The sequence below is a fragment of the Bipolaris victoriae genome, assembly GCF_000527765.1.
Source record: "Bipolaris victoriae FI3 unplaced genomic scaffold scaffold_0, whole genome shotgun sequence".
Lineage (NCBI taxonomy): Eukaryota > Fungi > Ascomycota > Dothideomycetes > Pleosporales > Pleosporaceae > Bipolaris > Bipolaris victoriae.
Window position 1 is genome coordinate 792,059 of NW_014575392.1, and position 23,710 is coordinate 815,768.

The following is a 23,710-nucleotide window of genomic DNA, read 5'->3' on the forward strand; positions in this document are numbered from 1 at the left end:
GCAGCTTCCCGTTTCTGGGGATGGTTCACTCGGTTCACTCTGACCCTTCTGCCACTAGCTCGCATGGGGCTTAGCGGGTCCCTACGTCATTTGCAGAAACACTGGAAAACCGGCATGGTGGGCGAGTACAGGGCGACCAAGAGGGGGCGAACTACGCTATGAAAGCGGCTGTTTCCAGTATCCGCATCACCGGATTCTGGGACAAGTCCACCAAGACGGCTATCCCGGAAGCACCAAACCACAAAGAATACGAAACTAGTCATTTGACATGGCAGAAGAGTTCGTGGTACGTGGCCTATATCCTTGCTGTCCTGCTGCTGCTGCTAGTACTGCACTGTTGCGAAGTCTGCTGATTGGTCGCGTCGATGATATATAGGAGCTCGGGTTCGAGAGCCTTGATAGATTCGCAGATCGATACTGGGACCGAACCTATGATCATCTACCAAACATACCAAGGCCAGGAAGAAACAAGTACCGCCAGCAGCAGAGACAGCTACCGTCCGGGCAAGCACCACAGCACCCTGACAAGGGCTACGAGCCATCAAGCCCCATCTCGGACGACGTATACGGCTACAAGTCTGACCCTGAAATGTACGGGCCAGACGGACAGGACGGGTATGCAAGGGACCAGCGGTACCGCGAGGCCGAGCAAATGGACTACATGTACACAGCGCCAGGGCCGGGATTCAGAGTGCCTCGCCGTCGGCCTGAATACGACAATGGGCGGAACACGCAACTAGAAGTGCGTCGTCATTGTGATGAGGCTAGAATCAATAGCTGACTAAAAACAGTCATATGGGCAAGTCGAAGAACAAAGCTATTATGGCCGACCAGCCCCACACCGAAGACGGTCTTCGTGGTCTCCGCCGCGCTCTCGGGCGCGAGGAGGGTCAGAATCACGACAGGTACGCTCAAGGTCGCGGTCGCAGTCGCGATCACGGTCTCAATTGGCACAGGATGATGCGAGGAATCGGCTCATTGCAACCATTGGAGGGGCATTGGTAGGTGGGCTTGCGGGCAACCAGGTGGGCAAAGGCAAGAAGTACGATACTGCTGCAACGCTTGCCGGAGCCATTATCGGAGGGGTTGGCGCCCGGGAAGCAGCCGATCACTGGGACAAGACGCGACAGAAGAAGAAGCAACCAAAGGGAGAGGGGTGGGAGGGTGAGTATGGAAACGGACACGGTCGCAGAAACGAACGATGTCAGGAGGGGGGCAGGTGGGACGAGGACAGGCGATACTAGTAGGGGGTTGTCAGGTCTACTCAAGTACATGCATACACATGTACACATGTCTGTCCACGTGCTCATCACATGTAGGGGAGATGGCATGGTGGGCGCTTACTCGTGGTTTTGCTCGCGGCGTACATACAGGGTGCAGAGGATATGAAATTCGGAGGTCAATAGTAGCAGGGGCAAAGTTTAATTGCTTATTGCGGGAATGACGTGCGACGAGCGGGCGCCTTGTCTGCGACATGATCTGATGCGGCGGCGAGGGGGCCGTGCAATGGGGGTCATGGGGGCCATGGGGCGGCTTGAGAGCCCACGGGTGCAGCGGGGTGGGTGGGTGTCGTTCGCAAGCAAGCACACTGGCGGTCTCGGGGGGGTCAGGCTAGTGGCGGTGGTGGTGATGATGATGATGGTGGTGGTGGTGGTGTAGCAGCAAGAGGGTATGGGATGGATGGCAGGGCAGTCCAGGGCAGTCCGCCATTCCAGGACAGGCCAGTCAGTCCGTCCGTGCCCCGGTTTCGAGAAGGCCGAGTAGAAGGTCGGTCAGCCAGGGCGCGCGTTGCGGGACTAAAGCCTCGTCCCGCACTCGATCCATCCTCTATTCTCTCCGAAAAGCACGACGGGCCTGCAAGACTGTGGCCACGACGCTGAAAATAGCCTACTCTGCTGCACCCAACCCAGCCCACAGCCATAGTCATACCCACTCCCACACCCTCTGCCGCCCGCCCCTTGCTTTGCTCAGTGCGTCCCGCCCGCCGGTCAACCGTGGCAGGTGTTGCAGTGGCCGTCTAGCGGCAGCTTTGTTCCACGCCATCCATTGCATCTGCTACTGACCGCCCGCCCACCTGCATACCGCCCTCTCCCCATTGAGCCTCTGCACAAACCCTCGCCATCTCCCCCCAGCGCCCTCGTACCAGCCAAAGCCACCACAAATCACCATGAGCTGAGCCTGCCCCGCCATTCTACCGCTTCCACTCGCCCGCACACGATCACACCGCCGCCAGCTAGTCAACGGCTGCTGCCCCTCCCCACTGCGAGCCCGCTTCCGCCGCCTCTGCACCAGCTATCGCGACTTCCATAACGCGTCTCCGGCCACCACCACCACCACCACCACCACCTCACTCTCCTCCCACGCTCATACGCCCCCATCACCGCCTCCATGCGCCGATACAGGCCGGGCGGTGGCCCAGTCCGCGCTCATGGAGGCGTGCCTGTCCCAGACCCCTTCGCCATGGTGCGCGCATACGATAGCGACTCCAATCCCGCCAGACCTATCCGTCCCTCGCCCCTCGCTGCCTCCACTATCCAGGGCCTCCCGCTCGACCTGCTCGACCGCCTGCGCTCCTTCCCCCTCTTCCAAGCTGCTCCCGACTCCTTCCTTGCCCAGGTCGGCCTGCACCTCAAGCCGCAGCTGTACCAACCCCATGACACAATTCTGACCGAGGGCGAGACGGGCAAGGCCATGTACTGGCTAGTCCGCGGTGCTGTGCGTGTTACCTCGCGCGACCAGGAGAGCACATATGCCGAATTGAAGCCCGGTGCCTTCTTCGGCGAGATTGGCATCCTCATGGACATTCCCCGCACTGCCACCATTATTGCCAATGTCCGCTCCCTCGTCGTGCGTCTGAACAAGGAGGACCTGACCAAGGAGCTCCCCAAGTTTCCCGACGTCGAGGTCGCCATAAGGCACGAGGCCCAGGAGCGCCTGGCTATCCTGCAGCGCAAGAAGTCGGAGCTATCGGCCAAGCGCCCACAACCCATGCGCCAGATAACGGGCAAGCGCGACCGTGAAGACGGTGATGTGGTCATGGCCGAGAGCGGTACCATACGTGATGGCGAGATCAATGCCTTCAAGAAGCGCAAATCTCCAAGTCCGGGCCTTGCTGAAGCCATTGCCCACAGTGCCTTTGGAAGCGATAGCCTGCATGTGAGGCCTTTGCTAAAAGAGCTGCCTCTCTTTTCCGAACTGCCGGATGATATTCTACACTTTATCGGCATGCGTGCCCAACCATGTTCCTTCGATCCTTTTGTAGACATTATAAAACAGGGTACCCACGGTCGGGATGTCTTCTTCATTGTAAAGGGCGAAGTCGAGGTCATTAGCGACCATGTGCCCGAGTCCAACGGCTTCACTTCACCCACCCAGGGACGAAGAAAGTCGATTGCTGCGGGCGAACACAATTTCCAAGAAGTAAAGGCTCGACTAAAGCCAGGGCAGTACTTTGGAGAGGTAGTCAGTCTCTCGCTGGCGCCACGCCGCACTGCCACGGTCCGCTCTATATCCGCTGTCGAATGCCTGATGATCACAGGAGACACGTTGAACCAACTGTGGGAAAAGTGCACTCCAGACGTACGGCGACAGGTCGAGTCTGTCGCTAAAGAGCGCTTACAGACTGCCAAAGATGAAGATGTGCTCATGCCAGATGCGCATAGCACACCCAATATTAATGACTTGGCCATAGTAGACTACACAATACCCCGAACTCCACGCAGGAAAAAGAGTGTGCCGACCGTTACTTTCAATGAAACACTCGGCATCGACAACTCCGTAGCTCCTGTTCGGAGAGACGAGAAGATGATGGAGCCATTCGATCCCGATCCTTTTCTAAACGTCGACCTTGACAACGTCAGATCACGATCGCGTAGAGGTTCGCTCGCTCCACCAGCACCTGGCTCAGCACCCGAAGCCCCCGCGAGTCCGGGCAAAACCGAATTTCCAAGGACCCCATCGCCCAACGGATCACCACTTTCTCCGTCGCCATCTTTTACAATAGCAAAACACGCATCTACCCCTCCAGAGGTTCCATTCGATTTCAAGCGCCCACGACTTGTCACAAAACCAAGCATATACACCAGAGGTCGATTGCCAGATTCTGTACTTGTTGCCATCTTCGCGAATCTAGACATCCACCAGCTGATGAAACTACGCATCATTTCTTCACATTGGAGCAAACTCATATCGGAGTCCCCTGACATCCTCCACGATCTTGATCTTACAAAGTACAACCGCAAAGTCACCGACCGGTCACTCATTGATATAATCTGTCCCTTTGCTGGCAGCCGACCACGATCCGTCAACATTAGCAACTGCTTTCATGTGACAGATGAGGGTTTTGGAGAACTAGCAAAGACCTGTGGCCCAAGCGTCAGGATATGGCGTATGAAGAGCGTTTGGGACATTACCGGACCTGCTGTTCTCGAAATGGTACAAAAAGCCAAGGGTCTAGAAGAGGTAGATCTGAGCAACTGCAGAAAGGTCGGCGATAACCTCCTTGCCCGAGTCATTGGCTGGATAGTACCTGACATGCCACCCCAAATGGCCATGGCGCATGCTCAACAACAGGCTCAGATGAACGGGCGCCGACAAGGAAAAGGCGCCAACAGTCAGCCACCGCAACCTCTACCGCCAGGCACCGTTGTTGGCTGTCCAAAACTCAGACGATTAACACTGAGCTATTGCAAGCACATTACTGACCGGAGCATGGCCCACATTGCTGTTCACGCAGCCAACCGCATCGAAAGCATCGACCTGACACGTTGCACCACCATCACAGACGTAGGCTTCCAACACTGGAGCGTCTACCCCTTCCCTAGGCTCACCAAGCTGTGTCTCGCCGACTGCACCTACCTGACCGACAACGCAATTGTTTATCTCACCAATGCAGCCAAGGGGCTAAAGCAACTTGATTTGGTAAGTTTGGACCCTCACCTTTTGTCATTTTATTTCTTTTTCGGGATCAACATGCCACGAAAGAGAAAAGAAGAAACGAAAAAAATGCACTCCCCCAATCCACACACAACGAGAGAAAGCCCTGAATTCCCTCATTTTCCTTTGAAAAGAAAAATCACGAAGAAAAAACAAACAAATCTCACACACCCGCTAATCCGAAACCCTTCCCAATCAACAGTCTTTTTGCTGCGCCCTCTCGGACACAGCAACCGAAGTCCTCGCCCTCGGCCTTCCCTCGCTCACCCACCTCAACCTCGCCTTTTGCGGCTCCGCAGTCTCAGACACGTCGCTCCGATGCATCTCGCTGCACCTCCTCGAGCTGCGCAACTTGTCTGTGCGCGGCTGCGTGCGCGTCACGGGCACGGGCGTCGAGGCCGTCGTCGAAGGTTGTCGCGACCTCGAGCGCTTTGATGTCAGTCAGTGTAAGAATCTCGGGCGTTGGCTCGATGCTGGTGGTGTGCAGAGCGTAAGGAATCGTGGACGTAATGTCAAGTTTGTTTGTGTGAGTGATGGGCGGTGGAGGGATTCCATGGGCAAAAGTTAAGACACGCTTTGTTTACTTGTTTTTTTTTCTCCTCTTGTCCACTTCCTCTTCATCCTTGGTGTTGGTTGATGTTGGTCGACGTTGTTGTTGAAGGTGATGTTGTAACGAGTTTGTGAGTGACGCCATCGTTTCCTTATTTCCAACGTTTTTTTGGGGGGGGAGAGAAGGGAGGGGAATCGAAAAATACCTGGGAAAGTTCTTACTTAGATGGTTGTCGTTTTTTTCTTTTGGATCGTCTTTTTTTTTCCCCTTCCATTGTCGCAATCTCTCTTCATCTCTCACACATATAGATTTGTACTTGTACTGTTGAACTGTACTCTTTTGTACTGTTTCTGTATGGTATTCATTTCTTTCCCATTGTTCTTGTTTGTTTTTTTTCGTCCCGCTGGTTTTTTTTTTGGCTTGGTTTGGCTTGGCTGTTTTTTTTGAGGCGGCGGTAGCGGTGTTTGCGCTGCGTTATGCTATGATAAAATTTAATGCCATGATACCATGTTTGACATTGATTATTATTATTATTATTTTCCTCCCTCTCTTGCAGTTCTTCGTAGATTGTTGTTGTGTGGGGGTGGAGGTGGTGGTTGTGGTAATGGTGAGAGTTGCGGGTTTTGCTGCATGGTAGGAGATGGAGATTGGGATGGGGAAGAAGAGATGCTGTGACGGTAGGTTCGTTACGACTTTTGGCATTTAGAAAGAATGTAAAATAGAGGAGTTTGGTAGTGTTTGATAAGTGTAGCTCCGCAGGTAGTTTGTAGGATGGTTATGATGTTTGAATTGTGTAGAGCTACTGCGTGCACAATGACGCTTTATGTATGGGTAAAAGGCATCGCTATTTTCCCCCTCATTGTTGGTAATATCAGGGATGAGGGTGGTACAATCGATCTTGCTGTCTGGTTATTTGTTTATCTGTTCAGGTTTAACATCCTATCTAGGAGCCTCCCGTGGAGCATACGGACAGGTGAAGCCCAGCGCTGAAGGTGGTACAGCACTGCCTTATCTTATTGTCCATGGATGATGGGTTGGATACTGTTAATGTGTCGAGCGAGAGTTTTGGGGGCAGAGCAAGTACCGCGTCAGTAAGTGTAAGGCTCTGGTTCAGACGCAATTGTCTAACCTTGTTATCGATATGCTCTCGAGAAATAGCAAGATTTGTGTCAATGGCTTCGAATTACCTTTTTACTATATCCTCAGCAGACTTATTCTTCAGTTGTTATTACAAGTGATGAACAGACTCTAACAAGGAAACCAACGTGATTGAGGAAGAGGGTTTAGATATTGGGTACGTTGTAGCCTTTGTATTTGTAGCTTTACTATTCCTGCATAATCCATTAATTCCAGCCATAATTATCGCCCGACTTTCATTCATCTGCTTGTTCCTGCTCAAATACCCTGATTTTATCCATCAAGTCAACATCGTCTTGGAAACCAATTGCTTTTGCAATTTCCATGCAACATGCCGTCATGGCAAGACGGTCTTCATGAAGTTTTCGTGTCCTAAGACGTATGAAGCTCTCAATTCGTTCCTTCAAGAAGACCCGCAAATCGCCAAGGCCATGGGGGACTTGGGGAGAAAGATCCGCATCAGCCTTCAACATTCTGGCCGTTATCTGAGCGGCATCCAAATTCCAGTTTTGGCCAATCCAAGAATTCTCATCAATCAACCTCCGCATTTTTTCATTGCAAAAACACCCATTGTTCAGCCAGAGCAGCCATGGAGTTGTAATTACTCCATGTTCTACAACTATCTGATTTGGATCACACCCCAGATCTAATAAAACTCCTATTGTCGTTTCTGAAGTTAGTGGTTGTTCGGGAAATTTATACCCAACCAATTTCGTGATAGGTTGGACAATGGCATGTACCAGGAGGTTCAATAGCTTGCTCGTAGTTTGTACTCTCTGTACTGCATTGTATTCCTCGACATCAGACTTCTTGATACTGTTGTGCAGATTCATTTCTACAGTCAACTGTAGAGCGATATACTTTTGGTCTATCTCATCTCCGGGTAATTCATAAAACGACCCTACTTCGTCATCTGGGCTGCTGGATCGAGATGTTGGTGACTGAGGGGGACGTCCTTCGTTTTGTTCTTTCCGAGCAAGGAAAGGCCTTGTTGCCACGACAGCGCAATCGAGAACCACAGCTAAATTGCGAAAAGAATTGTCGTGGATGGTTTTTAAAATTTGAAAACATTCCGATGAAAAGCTTGGGTAGTTCACTGCATATTCCGCATGGAGAAACAACGAGTAGCAGTACATACATCCTAAGACAGCGATCGGATCAAACCCGGTATCGTCTATTTTGAGGCACTCAATTTCTAGAGCGTCTGTATTGTCGAGGAACTCAAAGACCGTTCTGTGCATGAAGTTGACATAAGGGTAATCTTTACCGGCTCCTACAAGGTGGCCTTTGCAGGCATCGCCATGGACTTCTATTAACCCTCTGCACCGACTACGAAGACGACCTTCTAGAATTACGGATTTCTTGTTCATTTCATCAGATGAGTATCGAGTAAACTCTTTTAGTTTATCCAACACCATCCCATTTTCGTCGGCCCAAGCCAGTGCAAAAATCGGAATGGGGTGATATGTGGCAATTGATCCTTGGATATGGCAAACGCGTAGCAATTTCGATGCTTGTTGCCGGACCCCCTGTGGTATATCCTCAATTATGCTGCGGAAAAGATCCTCGAGTTCTAGTGGTAGCTGGTCAACTGTCCGCTGGATCTCCTCCGCCATGTCGTAGGCGTCAAAGTGGTCAAATAGTCTGCGACAAGCAAGTACAACCCAGAGAAATACACCTTCCGCTTTGTGTTGTAGAATTACAATCAATTCCTGGACATCGGCTTCGTAAAGATAGCTATCTGCATTTCGGTCAAGATAGGACCGGATTGTGTCGTTGACATATTTTTCAATATCTCGCTTTGTCAGATCGTGTAGTCTCAGCTGAGGTCTTGTGCAGAAGGCTGCAACACACGTGTCGATAGGCCGGCTTGAAAGCAGAATTTTTATGTGCGCGCTAGTAGCAAGTTTCTGAATAAATGATATGCCTTCTCGATGGCTGCCCTTGAACTCGTCGATACCGTCAATGAAGAAAGCGAATGCCCCTCGTGTCGATGCTTTGCCAAGTTGCTGGAATGCCCGGTTTAGTTCAGTGCTTGAAGGGAGCTTCAAGTCCTTGATACCGCTCTGAGCCTCCTGCCACATGTTTGGAATAACAAATGGAATGAGTGACTGATTTTCCTCCAGAACATGGTACAAAAGACCTCTGGCCAGACCATTGAGGGTGTTTTGCTCGGGGGATCCAACGTTCCACAGGAAAAAGTTAGCCATGGTCAATTTCCGACTCCCTGCCCATATTTTCAGTAGTTCTGGGGCTTTGGAGTTCTCAAAGAGGTATTTCATCAATGTGGATTTTCCGCTTCCAGGTTTACCAGAGATCCAGTATATACCAGCTCCGGATCGAAGCCATTGACCCAAGTCGCTCCAATTGCTGTCAGGATCAGTAGGCTCGAGTGCCCATTTGAAAGTCTCGGAATATGCCTCAGAAATGCTGTCTTTTCTGTCATCGATCAAGCGGAACCAGAGGCGATTGAGAATTAATTTGGCACACTCCTGATCAATGGCCGTTTCTACCTCAGAAGTGATGTTGATATCTTCATTCGGCAAAGCACTCTTGATAGCCCTTAGCTCACTGACGGAACTCAAATTGGTTATTTCGTGTTGCAGTGCAATATTGGTGGAATCGCCACTTTGTGGAGGTATGACTGCGTTGATGTCGGCAATCAGATCTGCTAAGCTCTGGACGAGGCCTTCGAACTGTTCTTTATCTTTGATAATCCATCTAACCTTGTCAACAACAATGTGTTGAGTGTTATGACGCTCGCCTGGAAATGGACCAGATTGTACAGCTTGGTATAGCTGGAGTGACTGAACGTCGCGACGAGATCGAAGTTTGCGTGTCATTGAACTGAATTGTGACATGAGCCGATCACTGAGAGCTGTCGGCGGTTCGATTGATTCATGAATCCTGGCTGGTCTAACACCGTATCGTTTCTCGAGTTTTTGGCCGTCTTGTAGCAGCTGACGGATGCAATCCAAACCTTGAGAGATGAGAGGCCCAATTTCAGGGTCATCAAGTCGCTTGTCATAGTGTTTGGGATCGAAAAGATTCATCCTGTTGGCCCATTGGTGCAGAAGCACTTTCTGGATATCGAGCCTCGTTGCCAGCACGGCGTAATCTTGGTCCATTGACTTTGCTGCTCCGATGTATGATAAGAGCTCTACACAGTCACCGAAGACACCAACAAGTGCAACAGTACCGATGGCAAGACCAGCAACTTCCATGGCTAATAAAGACAGAAGTAGTTAACGTGACGTTTTTTTTTTCACGAAAAATTCAGAGGGTGGGTGGAAAGTTAGTTGGAAGTTGCATCTCGACAAGGCTGAGCTCTTGTGCACTGTTGAGGGGTAATACAGATGCATGCTCCTGCGGGTTACGCCACCTATGTTTCCTGGGCGCTGGCTGTTGCGCCTGGCCAATCATGCTCATGCTTGATTGAGAGAAATTTGCCTTGTCAGATATCAACAGTATCTTCAGCCTTCATTTGAGTGAGTGAGTGAGAGTATAAGATACAATGCCGCTGTGGCTTTGCATAGAAACAATTCGGCCCGGATGTGCAGTATTCTTTAGTTCAGACATGGCAGGCAATGAAATGCACGTGCGGCGTAGAGATAAGAGAAAGCAAGACAGGCTGGCAGATTTGGCCCCCATTCTTAGCACAGCACGCCAAGCCCACTTCACAAGGACACGTGACAGCGGCCTCCAACTGGCTCGATGACCATCCCATAGCAGAACATCTACCCATCTTTAAACAATATTTAAAAAAACAAAAAAAGACACTGGCACCCGCACTCTCCGCAAAAGCAAAGTCTAACACATCATCCCTTAACCCCTTGCAGCTTCCCCACTCCACGCACCTTGGTACGCGCGCATGCGCGCAACAAAACCTACTTACGACCCGTCCCAGCCGACCCAACCTTTCCATACTACACGCGCTGTACCTACATGCACATCCATACAATTGAAACCACTAACTCCCACCCTTCCCTCCATCCCTCCACCCCTCCGCACACCCCCCCACGAAAAAAATTCAAAAAACAAAAAAGAACCAGATCCAGACCAAGAATCCCTCGCATCGAGCCCGGGATACCCAATCTAGGTTACCACACACACACACACACCCCACCCCCCACTATCTACCACTACACTATTCATGGGGGTGGTGGTGAAGTGGACCCACTGCGCAATGAATCCCAAGACCCGCAGAGCCTCGCCCAGAAGCTCAGAAGCTAACATCAGGCCACGATGGCAAAGGATTCCAGGACTCCACTGTCCAAGTCCGCACGTGCGTCGCTTGGCGATCTTGGGATGGGGGGCCCCAAAGGGTTTTGTTGCGGCTCTGCTGTGCTTCCACGGGATGGTGGTGGGGATGGTGGCTTTGGGGGGCGCGCGAAGGAAGTGGGTGAGGGAGTGGTGGCGCTTGGCGGACGGTAGTTGTGAAATGCAGTATACGAGTAGTAGAAATTTCTGAGTTGGTAGAGAAGAGGTTGGATTAGGGTGGTAGGAGGTAAGAACGGGATAGCGAAAGTGATTTCACAAGTGCATAGTTCACGAGGGGGTTTGGAGGAAGCAAAGAGGCAGGTTTAATATTTCAAATCATTTGCATTGCTTTCGTTACAGTCATATCTCCGGTCCTTCCAGTGACCGAATAGTGGTATCAAGTAAGTTTTGTGGAAACCTGTCACACATACATAGCGCATTTAACCCATTAAATCTTCTCGTTCTTCTCCGAGTTGTCAATAACCTCGACGGCCTTTGCGCCGTTCTTCTCGCTGTGGATGCTGCCAGTTTCGATGTCCTTGGGAGCCGTGATGTTCGCGCCAATAGGACCGGCCTCTTCAAAGTGGCGACCCTTCTTCTCGGGGCCAAGAGCGGTAGTGACGGCAATGCCGAGAACAATAATGGCAGTAGCGACGCCCATGACGGGGCCGTAGGCGGGAGATGGCTCGCCCTTTGCGGTCTTGATGATGGTGGCTTCAGCAACGGCGTTGACGATTTGGGCGGAAGGCGAGGAGATCATGTTTCCGAGTTGGTAGGTGATACCGACAAAGGAAGAGCGGAAGGCAGGGGGTGAAAGTTCGCTCAGGTGGATGGGAATGACACCCCAGGCGCCCTGGACGAAGAACTGGATCATGAAGCCGGAGGCTGAGAGGCCGCGCTCGGTGGTGGGGAGGATCCAGGCTGGGATGAGGCATCCGGAGATCAAGACAGCGCAGACGATCATTCGGCGGCGACCGAACCATTGGGAGGTGTATCCGAGAATAGTTCCACCGACGCAAGCACCAGTCTTCATGAGGATGGAGGCGCGGGTAGCACCGGCGGCGCTGAGGTGCTTCTGCTCCTTCATGAAGGTGGTATAGCTGTCCTGGCTGGTGTGGGAGTAGTAGTTGAACCAGGTCATGAGGATGATGCAGTAAATGCACATCTTCCACTCCTTCTTGAGCATAAGCTTAGTCTCAGCCCAGAAAGCGCCAGGAGCCTTCTTCTGGCCGGATCGCTTGGCCTCAAGGAATTGCTTCGACTCAGGGAAGAGGACGCGGACAAAACCGACAGCAATGGAGAAACCGGCACCGACCCAAAAGACAATCTTCCAGGTGTTGGTCGCGCCTCCGACACCCAAGTTGGCACAGGCCGCGAGGACATAACCGAATGAGTATCCTTGCTGGAGGATACCACTCATAAGACCACGAGCATCGAGACTGAGAAAGTTAGTATTTGAAGTGTATACCAATATCACTTTTAAACTTACGGGCAGTTCTCGAGGGCCATGGAGATGGCGTTTCCGTAAACACCTCCCATGAAGAGACCGAACAGACTGCGGACAGCCAAAAACTGCTGGAAGGTACCAGCGTAGATGGTAGCGACCTGGAGCAGACCGAGAATGATCATGTTGAGGACCATGGGCCACTTGCGACCAAACTTGTCTCCGGCTACACCGAACATGGCAGCACCGACGGAGCGGAGGAGCAGTGTCAAGGTGATGGCAGTTGTGATGGCAGTGTTGGTCGTGTGGTAGTATTTGGCAAGCTTGGTGGTCTGGATGGAGAGAGCGTGGAAGTCGAAAGCATCAGCTGTCCAGGCAAGGAATCCAACCAGGAAGTACAGCCAGTCCTTCCAGCCAAGCTGGGCGAAGAGACTAATGGGGTTCTTGAGAGGCTCTGGCCTCTGCCACTCGCAGTGCTCCTCGCCATAGTCGTTTGTGACGACGATGCGCTGGTCCCAGGTGAAGAGGTCTTTCAAACTCTGTTTGGCAGTGGGGATGATGCCCTTGGCCAGCGGGTCAGCAGGGCGGTTTGCGGTCGCCATGATGTAGAGGACTGAGGAGACTCTAGGGTGGATTTCAAGGCAGTAGGAGAAGAGGAGGACTGCCTTTTGATAGTAGGCACGAGTCCGATCGCAGTGATGACCCCATTGCTGGACGCGGGGAAGTCGAATATATACTTTTTGGAGTGTCTTGCAGCAGCAGTGTATGCCCTTGCAACGGTGCTATCGATGCCCTGGTCAGTCAGCCACTGGACCTTGATACGGGCCAAGAAGAGCCAAGAGCGCGTGTGCAGTGGTTGTTGGGGGATGGACAGTGGATGTAACCGCGTCGGGGCAGCCAAGGACGCCATATCGCGCTAAGCAACTCCAGGTGGGCCCGGCGACGGCGCCAGCGCGAGTGAGGGAACAGACATTGACCCGGGATCTCATCGTCAGTGTGCAAAGGCTCTCGAGACGGCGCGGAGAAAAACAAGTGGGTGCTGGGTGGGTGTGCTGATCTTGCCCATGCCAGACGCCGTTGTGTTTTTTCCCCACGGGGGACTTTTTCCTTCGCGTCTCCCGCACGGCGGTAACTTTGCGGGACAGCTGCAAGCACAACCATACTGGAGCCAGAGCGGCGCAACAACACCAGGCCCGACCACGGCAAAGAAAAGAGACTCTGGATGCTTGAGCCCACACAAGCTCTCATGGCGCCGCGGAGGCTTGTCGCCATCTCTTCTCACAAAGAAGCTTCAGGCCGGTGAAGCAGCCACAAAACTTGGCGAGCAAACCCCGCAGTCAAGCCGTGCCGCCGCCAGCGCCGAAGCTTTTCACCACCTCGTTGAGGCCAAGATGGGGAGCGGCGTATGCGACAGCCAAGATGCTTCGCCGTCAGCCCAGCCTTCTTGAGTGGGCTTCTTTCGACGCCCATCGTTCGTTGGGCGGCCTGTCCGACCACGTCTGAGCAACGTCTAGCGATTCCCATTCTCTTCTTCTAGAGCACGCCTAACGCTGGCGGTGTGTGGACATACAACCCCGTCGCATCCTGGGAGCCGGGTCTTCTGAACGTCACATGGTCCCTCGAGCGCTGCTCCAAAGCCCAGTGGAGTGGGTTGCGGGCCTTGCACTGTCGAAGTTTTTGCGCACTCCAGGTGGGGAGGCAAAGAGCCTTGGCTGTGTAGGTGTGCGGGATATGGTCTGATCTGGTTTCTTGCTGCGCGCACAAACGCCGAGAATGAATCGTGCATGCTGGGGAACGGGATTAGGAATCGCGTAAGTGATACATGACGGCAGCGGCGAAAACGTTTGGATGAGGCAAGGCGCCCACCTCTCTCGTGCACAATCCTTTGCACCATCACACCAACATCACATGCCGATCCTAGCCCTCCCACTCCTCAGTATTATCGGTCTTGCTCGCATCGGTCTACTGAGTGCCGCTGAAAAGACCCCACAACCGTCATCCGATCCCGGAGCCCTGTGGCTTACTTGCTTGGTTATGCAAACGGCTAGAGGCAGACCCCCCCATTACACGTGCCGAGCTGGCCCCTGATCCTTCCTCCACGTTTTTTTGGAACACAGAACATGGCACACAAACAGCTTTACCTGGTCGGTAGAAACACTGCAAGCCAGATAGACGACCGACCCCGCCCAAAAGGTTTCACCGGAAGGCGTATCAACGCGTGTTTGCCCAAAGCAGAAGGACCTAATACCACGAATACCATAGTCAAACCCTAATCCCAGCGTTAGCCGTTAACACACCAACCTATAGTTCCAAGATTCTAGGCAGAGTGGGTACACATGGGGGCGGCAAACATGCCGACCATGGATCCTGAAACGGAAACCAATCACATGGCCCGCGAATGTACCCGATGGTTCTTCACCCTGCATATCTGCTAGTTATGTATGCTACTGTTTTGTGTTTTGTCAAACATGCCGATCCTTTCTGACCGCGGCCGCAATTCTGTGCGGCTGTACGGCTACATCCGACAGGCATTGTCTGCACACGTTCCGATATCTCTTCTTCTGGGCGATATCTATCCAGCCCATCACCGGCGGTGCGCCACAGAATGAGGCCATTAACACGTATCAGGAAAACTTGAGGCGCCAACGATTGGATCAAAGCCATTAAACTACTACCAAGAATGCGGCTCACTGACCAGCGTATAGTAGCGTGTCATGGTGATTTGATATTCCTGGAGACACGTTCGACTTCATCCGGCTCCGACTACCTTGGCATACATTCACCAAGGAGCAATTCGGAAACTACGGTTCAAAAGGACCGAAGACATGCTTACGAAGCCCACTTCATTGAACCCACCCTATGGAATCATTGTGATGAAGCCGTCACTCCACATTACTACGCATTGCTATACGCCTTCACTCTTGGCTGGCCAATATTGACTATCTGTCATCTGTTTCCAGACATCACAAGGGCAACAATCATTCATCACCCTCACACATTAGGCCTGACCTTCTTCTTCCACCTCGCCTTGCCCCTACCTCCCTCGAAAAATCCCTTTCTCTTCTCATTCTATCTCACATCCCACACCGTCGCACACGACCTCTGGTTTGGGTTCGCTACCACGAGGTGTAAACTGAGATCCCCAGGTAATGCATTGCACTTGGTCTTGGAGATCACCAGCAGCTCGCCAATTCTATCTATCCGCTCTGTAAAACTCCAATGGCGCGTCCGCTTCGCAAGGATCCAGGACTTCGGTTCAAAAGAGATAAAGGTATCGCTGGGACCATGAGTGATCTCACGGTCTTATGAAGGGTGAGCCAGCATAATGCTTACTTTGCGAAGGGCGCATGATAATCTGAGCGTCTTGTGTTCGGGACCAACCTAACTTTTTTCTTAAGAAGAGGCCACGAGCACCGATAGTATCTCTGATATCGTTGACTGCAGTAAGAAGTTGGCGCATGTAACGTCGGCGGCTGACATCTGTTGATGGACAGGTGGAGTTGTCAGCAAGGCACCGCGAGTCTTTCCTTGTTATGACTTCCCTGGCTTCTCTGAAAGAGCTTTACAGGGTTATGCCGGCTTTCGGTGCGGTCGATTCTGCAAGTTGCCAGTTCGGGACTTCATGCAACGTCGTAGGGCCATATGTACAGCTGGAGTATTACTGCATGGAAACCGTTGCTGACACTTGCATGTCATCTTGGAGCCGCAGCTGCGACACTTCATACGCATCATCAGTCAGCTGTTGCGCAACGGCATTGCTTACCACAAGCGCTTACTGGCCAATACTCCCATAAAAGGTCACCTCTTTGACGTTCAGATAGCCTCGCCGATCTTCAGGCAACACCGCATTGACCCGTGCATCAACCCGCACTACTTGCATACGATCAACAGGATCGACCCAAACATACTTTAACACGAACATCTGCTGCTAGAGAAGGCACCAGTGTCTATGCGCACCTTTCTTGGATGATCGACTGTAGCTACATAACGCAGATATCGCCTCGCATTCCCGCACCCCAAGCTTCAAAGAGTCCCTCGACGAAGACCCAACTCGTAACTGCAAGCTGGCCTATCAGCCAGACATGCATCTTCTTAATTTTTTTGGTGAGTTGCATGTATTTCGAAGACACTAAGACTCGATGAGGCGCGGGCGAGTACACGTTTCGGTTCTTCATTCTTTCCTACCAGGATATCTTTGTGTATCGGAGATGTTTCGTACTAATTGTGCTAATGTTTTATAATAGCAGCTGTACAAGTGTTGTATATTTTTGATTTTCGATCAGTAAGTGGTGCCATATACTTGGGTGGTGACTTTTCATGCGATAGGAAGGCGGCAATCTTAACATCCAGAACATATTTACTCGTTGGAAATAAGTTGGTAAGAAATCATATTGCTGTGTTGTCTATAAATTATGTTTGGCATGATATTCAACTTGGAAGCCTGTCAATTCCTCTAAGGTCTGCCGACACTCTCTTTCGTACTTATCAATGCCCCCTATATAATTCAGTTGTTCTCGTTTCTTTCCAGGTACATTTGCCCCCATCCACCACGAGTCGGTAAGTGGTATCAAGGTTTGATCGTTTGCGTCTTGGATCCCTTGTTTCCACCGCAATTCAGCGTCCCGCTTCGCTTCGATCGATTTAATACCACTAGCCTCCATTTTCTGTATCAGATCCGCGACTATATCAACCTGACTCTCAATGAATACAGGGCCATTGGTAAAGGCGGTCGGTGCTGTATCTGCCGTTAGCGCTGTTGGTTCAAAGTAGATACATGGGAGAGGCCTATACCTTGAGGTCCATAGATCATGAACATATTTGGACAGCCGCTGCTGCACAATCCGAGATGCGTGAATACGCCATCTTTCCATCGTTCTCGAAAGGTTAATCCATCCCTACCAATGATATTCATGTTCGTGAGACTTCCCGTCATAGCGTCGAAGCCGGTGGCCATGACGACTGTATCACACTCGTGTTTCTGGCCATCCTGCGTCACAATTCCATCTTCTGTAAACTCCCGTATCGGATTTGACTTGAGATCCACAATATCAACATTATCCCGATCCAGACACTCGTAATAATCCTGTTCCAGACTACTCCGTTTCGTTCCAAACACAAAGGGTGCTTTTTCCGGAACAAGGAACGCCGCTTTGGCTTGATTTTTGACTCGTGGGCGTGTCTTCCTGGCCCAGAAGTCGTACATCAACTTCCCAGCTTCTTTGTTGACCACGTAGTCGCGATAGTTTCCTTGGAGGAAGTTGAAGCCGCCGCGATTCCACGTCTCCTCGAAAATCTCCTCTCGTTGCTGATCGTCTACGTCGAACACGGAACCAGAGATAGCGTCGTATCCGAGACCAAACTTTGTTTTTCGGCAGTATTCGAATAGGTGTCTGTATGCGGATTTGTTCACGCGTTGTTCGAATTCGCTCAATGGACGTTGGAACATGGGTAGCGAGATACTGGGAGTGCGGATGTACACGGTTAGATGTCGTGCCTGTTTTGCGATCTCCTGTGTGCACTGGACTGCTGTAGCTCCGGACCCAATGATGGCGACACGGACATTCTTGGTGTTGACTTCCTTTGACCACCGGCACGAGTGAACTAGCTGTCCCCGAAATCGGTGTAAGTTGTTGAAGTTGGGATAGTAAGGTTTGAAAGAGCTTCCAGTAGCGCAAACGAGGTACTTGCATATCGCTTTGTGGCCTTTCTCTGTCGTCACTGTCCACCTGCAGCTTGATTCATCGTATACAGCTCTCGTGACAATGGCATTGAAGGTGATATCTTGGGCCAAACCTAGAGTCTGGTCTACATGTTCGAAGTATGCCTTCAATTCAGCTCCGCCGGGAAATCTTTCAGACCAGTTCCATTTTCGCCATACTTGGGGCATGGAAAACTGGTAGTAGGGTATCTCGGAGTCGACGCGAGCTCCAGGGTAACTATTCCAGTGCCAAACTCCCCCGAGAGATGAGCCTGCTTCGAAGACGTGGACCTTGAGTCCTAGATTGCGGAATTTGAAAAGACTGTAGCATCCGCCGAAACCTGCGCCGATAATGAGAATGTCGACGTTTCTTGTTTCAGGGTCTCCGTTCATCGCATCACGTGTAGATACCATGACGAAAAAAGTCGTGGAGAAGTGCAATGGTAATAGACGAAACGATTGGGAATCAACTTCTGAATGCTGATTGTATGGAAATGTCACTTTAGACTTGGGGCAGCTTTTATTCCGTACCACTAGCGTTTGTGTAACAGCATTACAAATCCCTGGTAGTTCCTCGGCATCCTGTGCAGCCCACTTTCAATCACCCTAAACAGCTATTTAATGTTTTTATCTTATTCAAACAGCCAGAAGCGGTCGGTTATTGGCATTTCGGCTATCAGATAGCTGTTTCTGTATCTCCGGGTAGATCGCAACCCTCGGTCACTGAATGGATTGGCCTAACGAAGTTGCATGCAGACTTAGCCTCGGCCGCATTCCTGGCCAACTTGTATAAGAGTTTCTGTATCATCAAAACCTACATATGGATATGGTCATGAGTTTTCTCAATCCATTTCCTGCCTCAAGAGAGAGATTTGACTACCAATAATCTCCAGAAATATCACATTCTTCCTAAACTTGATATTCAGGATGACCTCCGAAGAGTCCCGGGCTCTCACAGAATGCTATATGGGTATGAAACGACTCTTTGATCTAGCGCCGCTTACTACCGACCTATTTCGTGTAATACTAGAAGAGCTAGGAACCATTAGCGCAGAGCCAACAGATGTCACATACGAAGATGTCAACTGCCCAGGAACGGTCAGGCCGGCAATCTGGTGCAAGCCAAAGGAAGCCTCGGCCTCACGTGTTATTCTCTACCTACACGGCGGAGGATTCGTCACCGGATCTCCATCTAGCCACCGCAAGCTAGCCGGACATCTCGCCAAGACTTCTGGATGTCACGCTCTGGTTCTGGACTATGAACGAGCTCCAGAGAATCGATTTCCCAAACAAGAAGATGTAATTGCTGCACACAAGTGGTTTATGACGGATAAGAAAATCTCAAGCAAAATATCGTATTCGCTGGGAACTCAGCTGGCGGAAGCTTGACGATATCGTCCATCTTAATGGCTAAGAATCTAGGTCTTGATCTTCCAGCTGCCATCGTCGCATTCTCTCCGTGGTTTGATGTAACCATGAATGCCGAAAGCTATGATAGAGATTCAACCAAACAGTCGTTTGTAATACCCGAAGCTATAGGGCTTGTTGCCGGAGCATACGTTGGAAACGCCCCCATCTCGGACCCTCTAATAGATCTGCTCCATGCCGATTTTACGGGTCTTCCTCCAATGTATATAACAGCCGGAACCGAAGAAATCCATGAAAAAGAGGCTTTGCAGCTGACGGAACATGCCAGGTCTGCAAAAGTCGAAGTGCGGTTGGAGATAGTGAAAGATATGGAGCATATTTGGGTCATGATGGCTGGAAGAGCACCTGAGGCTGACAAGACGATTGCTGAAGCTGCTAATTTCCTTCGTAACAGATGGTAGATATAGGAAGATACTTTGATCAATTTCGGATGGTTTCTGCAACGGGGAGGACCTCGAGAAAAAGTGGAGTTATGCCGCGACTACGCTGCACAGGATGATGAGCGGCAGCTTCCCAAACATGTTTGGCCCGGATTATCCAGTCCGGTGGTCACCCCAATTATGCCTATATCGCCAGTCAATCGGCGAAACACGTTGCCTACCTCCTAGCTACTGGCCGAGCTCAAACTTCATCTGTTCAAGCGACTCATTCGCCATACAAGTACAATTTTACCATAGAAACTACTGAAGAAGCCGAAGAGGAGTGGTCGAAGAAGGTTGCATCGCAGGCTCACAAGTTTGGAGCATCAGCAGGCTGCACTCCCAGTTACATCAACGTTGAGGGAGAGTTTGACAGCCTCGAAGACCCCGATAAACTCTCTAGAATGGCTCATAGTTGTAGTTGGGGTAAGGGGCAGGAAGATTATGATAATATTCTTGAGAATTGGCGTCAAAATGACGATCTGGAAGGCGTAGAAGTTGCTCCTGTTCTATGACAACGTTCTTAGTGTTTAAATGACCTTGCTTCTCATCCTCCTACGTCAATACAACTGTTCATTGAGATAAAATTGAGCTTAGAGTCATATTGTAAGCAATTCATATGTGGAATGCATACTTATTAATTGGGATAACGTAGCATATTTAACAGGACAAATTTTTTGCACAAATTATCATCACACCCTTGTCATTCTAGCTTATGCCAAAATGATTTTTTGGTGTTACATATGGTGCAAAATTTCTTTGGTGCAAATTAACTATCCTGTTGTAACTCCAGCTCATTCTTATGAAGATGTTGGACAAAGGTTGAAACAACTTTGCTGACGGGCGCCTTGTGATAACTCTTGAATGCAGGATTTTCTTTCCAAACATACTAATGCATTGGTTGATGTTTCACTTTGAGTCTGTAATTGACACGAGTTCTGCACCAACTCGGCATCATAAGCCTCATAATCGTCGAATCTCCTATGCGTCACACTAAACCGGGCGTTCTCATTATCCGCAAGCGCAAGCGGCGCTCCTAAGTTTATGATTGTTATGCTATACGAGGATTAATTGGTTTGCCGGGTGATATCTTACCCTATCGGACAATGTCAATGAAGTCCTCGGCCCTCGGGATGTCGTAAGTATATAACCTTGAGTTTAGTTCAACCTTGTTTAATAATCAAATCATGTTGGAGCTACGTTTGGATACTGTGAAATCACATATATCGGATAGGGGTGTAATTGTAGATGAGAAATAACGTGCATCATAACAGAAATAGCTGGGATGAGTGCCTCTTTTGGCTCTTGGGTGTCGCAGTGGTACATCATGAGAACAAAAGGATTGTTGCCCACGATTCTGTGCTCGCTCTATCGATCGTTGGTCGGATTCAGGCCACCTCAGTGATTTGAAGTGAGATGATAGCGAATAGCGCACATGTAGAGATTTTGTATCTGGCTGTCAGCACCACCGAACTCCTTTGGGCTTGCAAATCGATAAAAGCCTGCTTGTTTGGCAAGGTCTTTCACTTGTCGAAGCAAAGTCTCCTATCTTCATTCGGCAAGCCTTGGTTGCTCCATTGAGTCCTTGAAGCTTCCTGGCGGAGGTCAAAAAACCAAATGTTGTCGTCCTTATGTTGCAACGACACGATCCCATCCTTGATGAAGTCATCAATCCGCGATAAAGAGTCTTTTATCTCCGTGAGCAGCTCGAAATACATGGTTGTTGATGTGGAAATGCCGATTTCTAGATTGAGTTTCCTGGCTGAACGGTGCGTGGGAAAGGTGTTGAGCACAAAGTCAAATTGTCATATTACACTCACAATCAATTTTGTATCGAACAAGTACGAAAATGCTCATCTAGAACATAACATCTCATAGGCTTCTGAATATAGCACTCAGATGGTTGAACGGCTTGGTTGCCGGTATGATCATTTATTCATTCATTTTACTCTACTGGTTTCCGCCGTGGTTACCACTATACGACTATACAGTAGTTCAGAGTACTTACTGATTTCAATAATTAACTATAAGGAAAATAACATAACCAAATCTATATGATTAATCATTAGAGATAGATATGGTATACAAAGAAATAAGACCAGGATAATTGGAAGTAATCACTTTCGTCATAATGAAAATGTTGCAATCGCTACATAGTCACCGCGGTCAGCCAGATCATGTCCCAACACAATTACTGGGTTTCGGAAGCATGCTCTGACACATTACGATGACTGCGAGAATGATGACGGTATTATTGCTGAGCAGTGTTCCTGAGAGTGAGTAGGGGAGATACACTTAAGAATGTTCAGAATTTTGTGACTCGGGACAGAATCGAGGTCAACGATACATTTTGATCGCGATAGGAGATTCCCTTAGAATAGCGAAGATCAACTCGTGTCTATCACTGATGTTGTTCGATGTCTCATCAATGTGGCGGGGGAGGGGCTTGAAGATTCCCTCGGAGTTAAGGCGGGCTTGGCATTTCTCGCGCTTTCCACCAGCAAAACGTCATCAACTCGTCTGCCTATATCACCATATCCGCCGCTCGCCATTGTACCACCACCACCAACACTGCTGAAGACACATCACGACAATGGCATCGCTCCTACGGAGACCGTTCGCCATTACGGCGACATTGCGACAAGCAACGCATAGTTCACCACAAACCCTCTCGATCCGCGCTTTTCACAATACGCCACTGAAGCAACATCCGCATTTCTTCCGCCCAGCAAAGCCTACGATATCAACTTCGCAGAATGTATCCAAGTTCCAGCAAGCTTTCAGAAGGGGTTACCAGCAAGCCGCATACAACCCGGTCGCTCAGGGAGATTTGCGACAGCGTTTGCTCTACGGCGCTGGCATCTTCGGCGCCACACTGCTAGGCATCAACCTTATCTTTAACCGCGAAACCCGGGAAGATGGCGGCATGCCGCCGTTTGAGCGCGAGTACCTCAACGACACATTTTTGCACACTGGTCTTGGTGTTGGAATCATTGGCATTGCTGCACGCGCCCTGCACATGAACGGCTGGAGTTTCAGGCTCATGAGCGCGAACCCATGGCTGGTGCTGGGTGTCGGACTTGTTGGCAGCATCGGAACTATGTATGGCACTATGGCAACACACCCAAGCAAGTAAGTATCCGCCAACCAGCATAGACTTTGGCAGACGAATTTACTGACCAATCTTAGCTACGTGCAAAAGTATGCCCTCTGGACCGCTTTCAATGGCACCCAAGCCCTCCTCTTGTCGCCGCTTTTCTTCATGCACCCCGCCATCCTCGCTCGCGCTGGACTCTACACTGCTGGAATGATGGGATCCCTCGCATTCGTCGGTGCTACTGCAAAGACGGACAAGTACATGTACCTCGGTGGTCCTCTTCTCGCTGGTGTCGCCATCGTCGCGCTTTCTGGTCTCGCTCCCATGGTTGTCCCTGCTACCGCTGCCCGCACTCTGATGTTCACCGAGAACATCTGGTTGTACGGTGGTCTTGCCGTCTTTGGTGGATTTACTCTATACGATGTGCAGAAGGTGCTCAACCATGCCCGTATGGCCGAGCGTGGTTTGATTCCCAAGGACCCTGTAAACGAGGCCATCTCACTGGAGTTGGACTTCATCAACATCTTCATTCGTATGGTGCAGATTCTCGGAATGCAGCAAAACAGGAGGAAGTAAAGGGACAACATGCGATATATGTATATAACTCGCTGCGCATTGATGATGGAAGTCTTCTTTGGTCTTGATACAGTTGTGTCATGAGCCTTGCGATTGGGCTGTATAGTACTCCTCTCATTCAGTTGGATATGATATAATACAAACGAAATAAACAATTGAAACATAC

The 23,710-nt window shown here is 50.4% G+C and overlaps 9 protein-coding genes across 9 annotated transcripts; 5 read left to right on the forward strand and 4 right to left on the reverse strand.

The window, feature by feature from the left end:
* Positions 1 to 158: 158 nt before the first annotated feature.
* Positions 159 to 1,244, forward strand: COCVIDRAFT_21679 (hypothetical protein; the record flags this gene model as incomplete). Its single annotated transcript, XM_014707092.1, has 3 exons — positions 159 to 286; positions 457 to 742; positions 792 to 1,244. The coding sequence occupies 3 exons, from the start codon at positions 159 to 161 to the stop codon at positions 1,242 to 1,244; spliced, it is 867 nt and encodes a 288-aa protein (XP_014562578.1).
* A 401-nt stretch (positions 1,245 to 1,645) lies between these two features.
* On the forward strand, positions 1,646 to 2,062 carry COCVIDRAFT_83440 (hypothetical protein; the record flags this gene model as incomplete). Its single annotated transcript, XM_014707321.1, has 1 exon — positions 1,646 to 2,062. A coding segment is annotated over one exon (417 nt), but the record flags the coding sequence as incomplete, so codon positions are not given.
* A 326-nt stretch (positions 2,063 to 2,388) lies between these two features.
* COCVIDRAFT_83270 (hypothetical protein) lies at positions 2,389 to 5,503 on the forward strand (the record flags this gene model as incomplete). The annotated part of the gene is made up of 2 exons (XM_014707322.1): positions 2,389 to 4,920; positions 5,138 to 5,503. The coding sequence occupies 2 exons, from the start codon at positions 2,389 to 2,391 to the stop codon at positions 5,501 to 5,503; spliced, it is 2,898 nt and encodes a 965-aa protein (XP_014562808.1).
* A 2,231-nt stretch (positions 5,504 to 7,734) lies between these two features.
* On the reverse strand, positions 7,735 to 9,846 carry COCVIDRAFT_76318 (hypothetical protein; the record flags this gene model as incomplete). The annotated part of the gene is made up of 2 exons (XM_014707323.1): positions 7,735 to 9,348; positions 9,409 to 9,846. Coding segments are annotated over 2 exons (2,052 nt in total), but the record flags the coding sequence as incomplete, so codon positions are not given.
* Positions 9,847 to 11,330: 1,484 nt separating this feature from the next.
* Positions 11,331 to 12,928, reverse strand: COCVIDRAFT_32701 (hypothetical protein; the record flags this gene model as incomplete). Its single annotated transcript, XM_014707160.1, has 2 exons — positions 11,331 to 12,321; positions 12,372 to 12,928. 2 exons carry the CDS (start codon positions 12,926 to 12,928, stop codon positions 11,331 to 11,333), a joined length of 1,548 nt encoding a protein of 515 aa, XP_014562646.1.
* A 195-nt stretch (positions 12,929 to 13,123) lies between these two features.
* On the reverse strand, positions 13,124 to 13,598 carry COCVIDRAFT_32702 (hypothetical protein; the record flags this gene model as incomplete). Its single annotated transcript, XM_014707161.1, has 2 exons — positions 13,124 to 13,242; positions 13,298 to 13,598. 2 exons carry the CDS (start codon positions 13,596 to 13,598, stop codon positions 13,124 to 13,126), a joined length of 420 nt encoding a protein of 139 aa, XP_014562647.1.
* A 3,131-nt stretch (positions 13,599 to 16,729) lies between these two features.
* COCVIDRAFT_83993 (hypothetical protein) lies at positions 16,730 to 18,417 on the reverse strand (the record flags this gene model as incomplete). The annotated part of the gene is made up of 2 exons (XM_014707324.1): positions 16,730 to 17,061; positions 17,118 to 18,417. The coding sequence occupies 2 exons, from the start codon at positions 18,415 to 18,417 to the stop codon at positions 16,730 to 16,732; spliced, it is 1,632 nt and encodes a 543-aa protein (XP_014562810.1).
* A 573-nt stretch (positions 18,418 to 18,990) lies between these two features.
* On the forward strand, positions 18,991 to 19,853 carry COCVIDRAFT_32704 (hypothetical protein; the record flags this gene model as incomplete). Its single annotated transcript, XM_014707162.1, has 2 exons — positions 18,991 to 19,323; positions 19,371 to 19,853. The coding sequence occupies 2 exons, from the start codon at positions 18,991 to 18,993 to the stop codon at positions 19,851 to 19,853; spliced, it is 816 nt and encodes a 271-aa protein (XP_014562648.1).
* Positions 19,854 to 22,464: 2,611 nt separating this feature from the next.
* COCVIDRAFT_83473 (hypothetical protein) lies at positions 22,465 to 23,544 on the forward strand (the record flags this gene model as incomplete). The annotated part of the gene is made up of 2 exons (XM_014707325.1): positions 22,465 to 23,003; positions 23,061 to 23,544. The coding sequence occupies 2 exons, from the start codon at positions 22,465 to 22,467 to the stop codon at positions 23,542 to 23,544; spliced, it is 1,023 nt and encodes a 340-aa protein (XP_014562811.1).
* Positions 23,545 to 23,710: the final 166 nt, after the last annotated feature.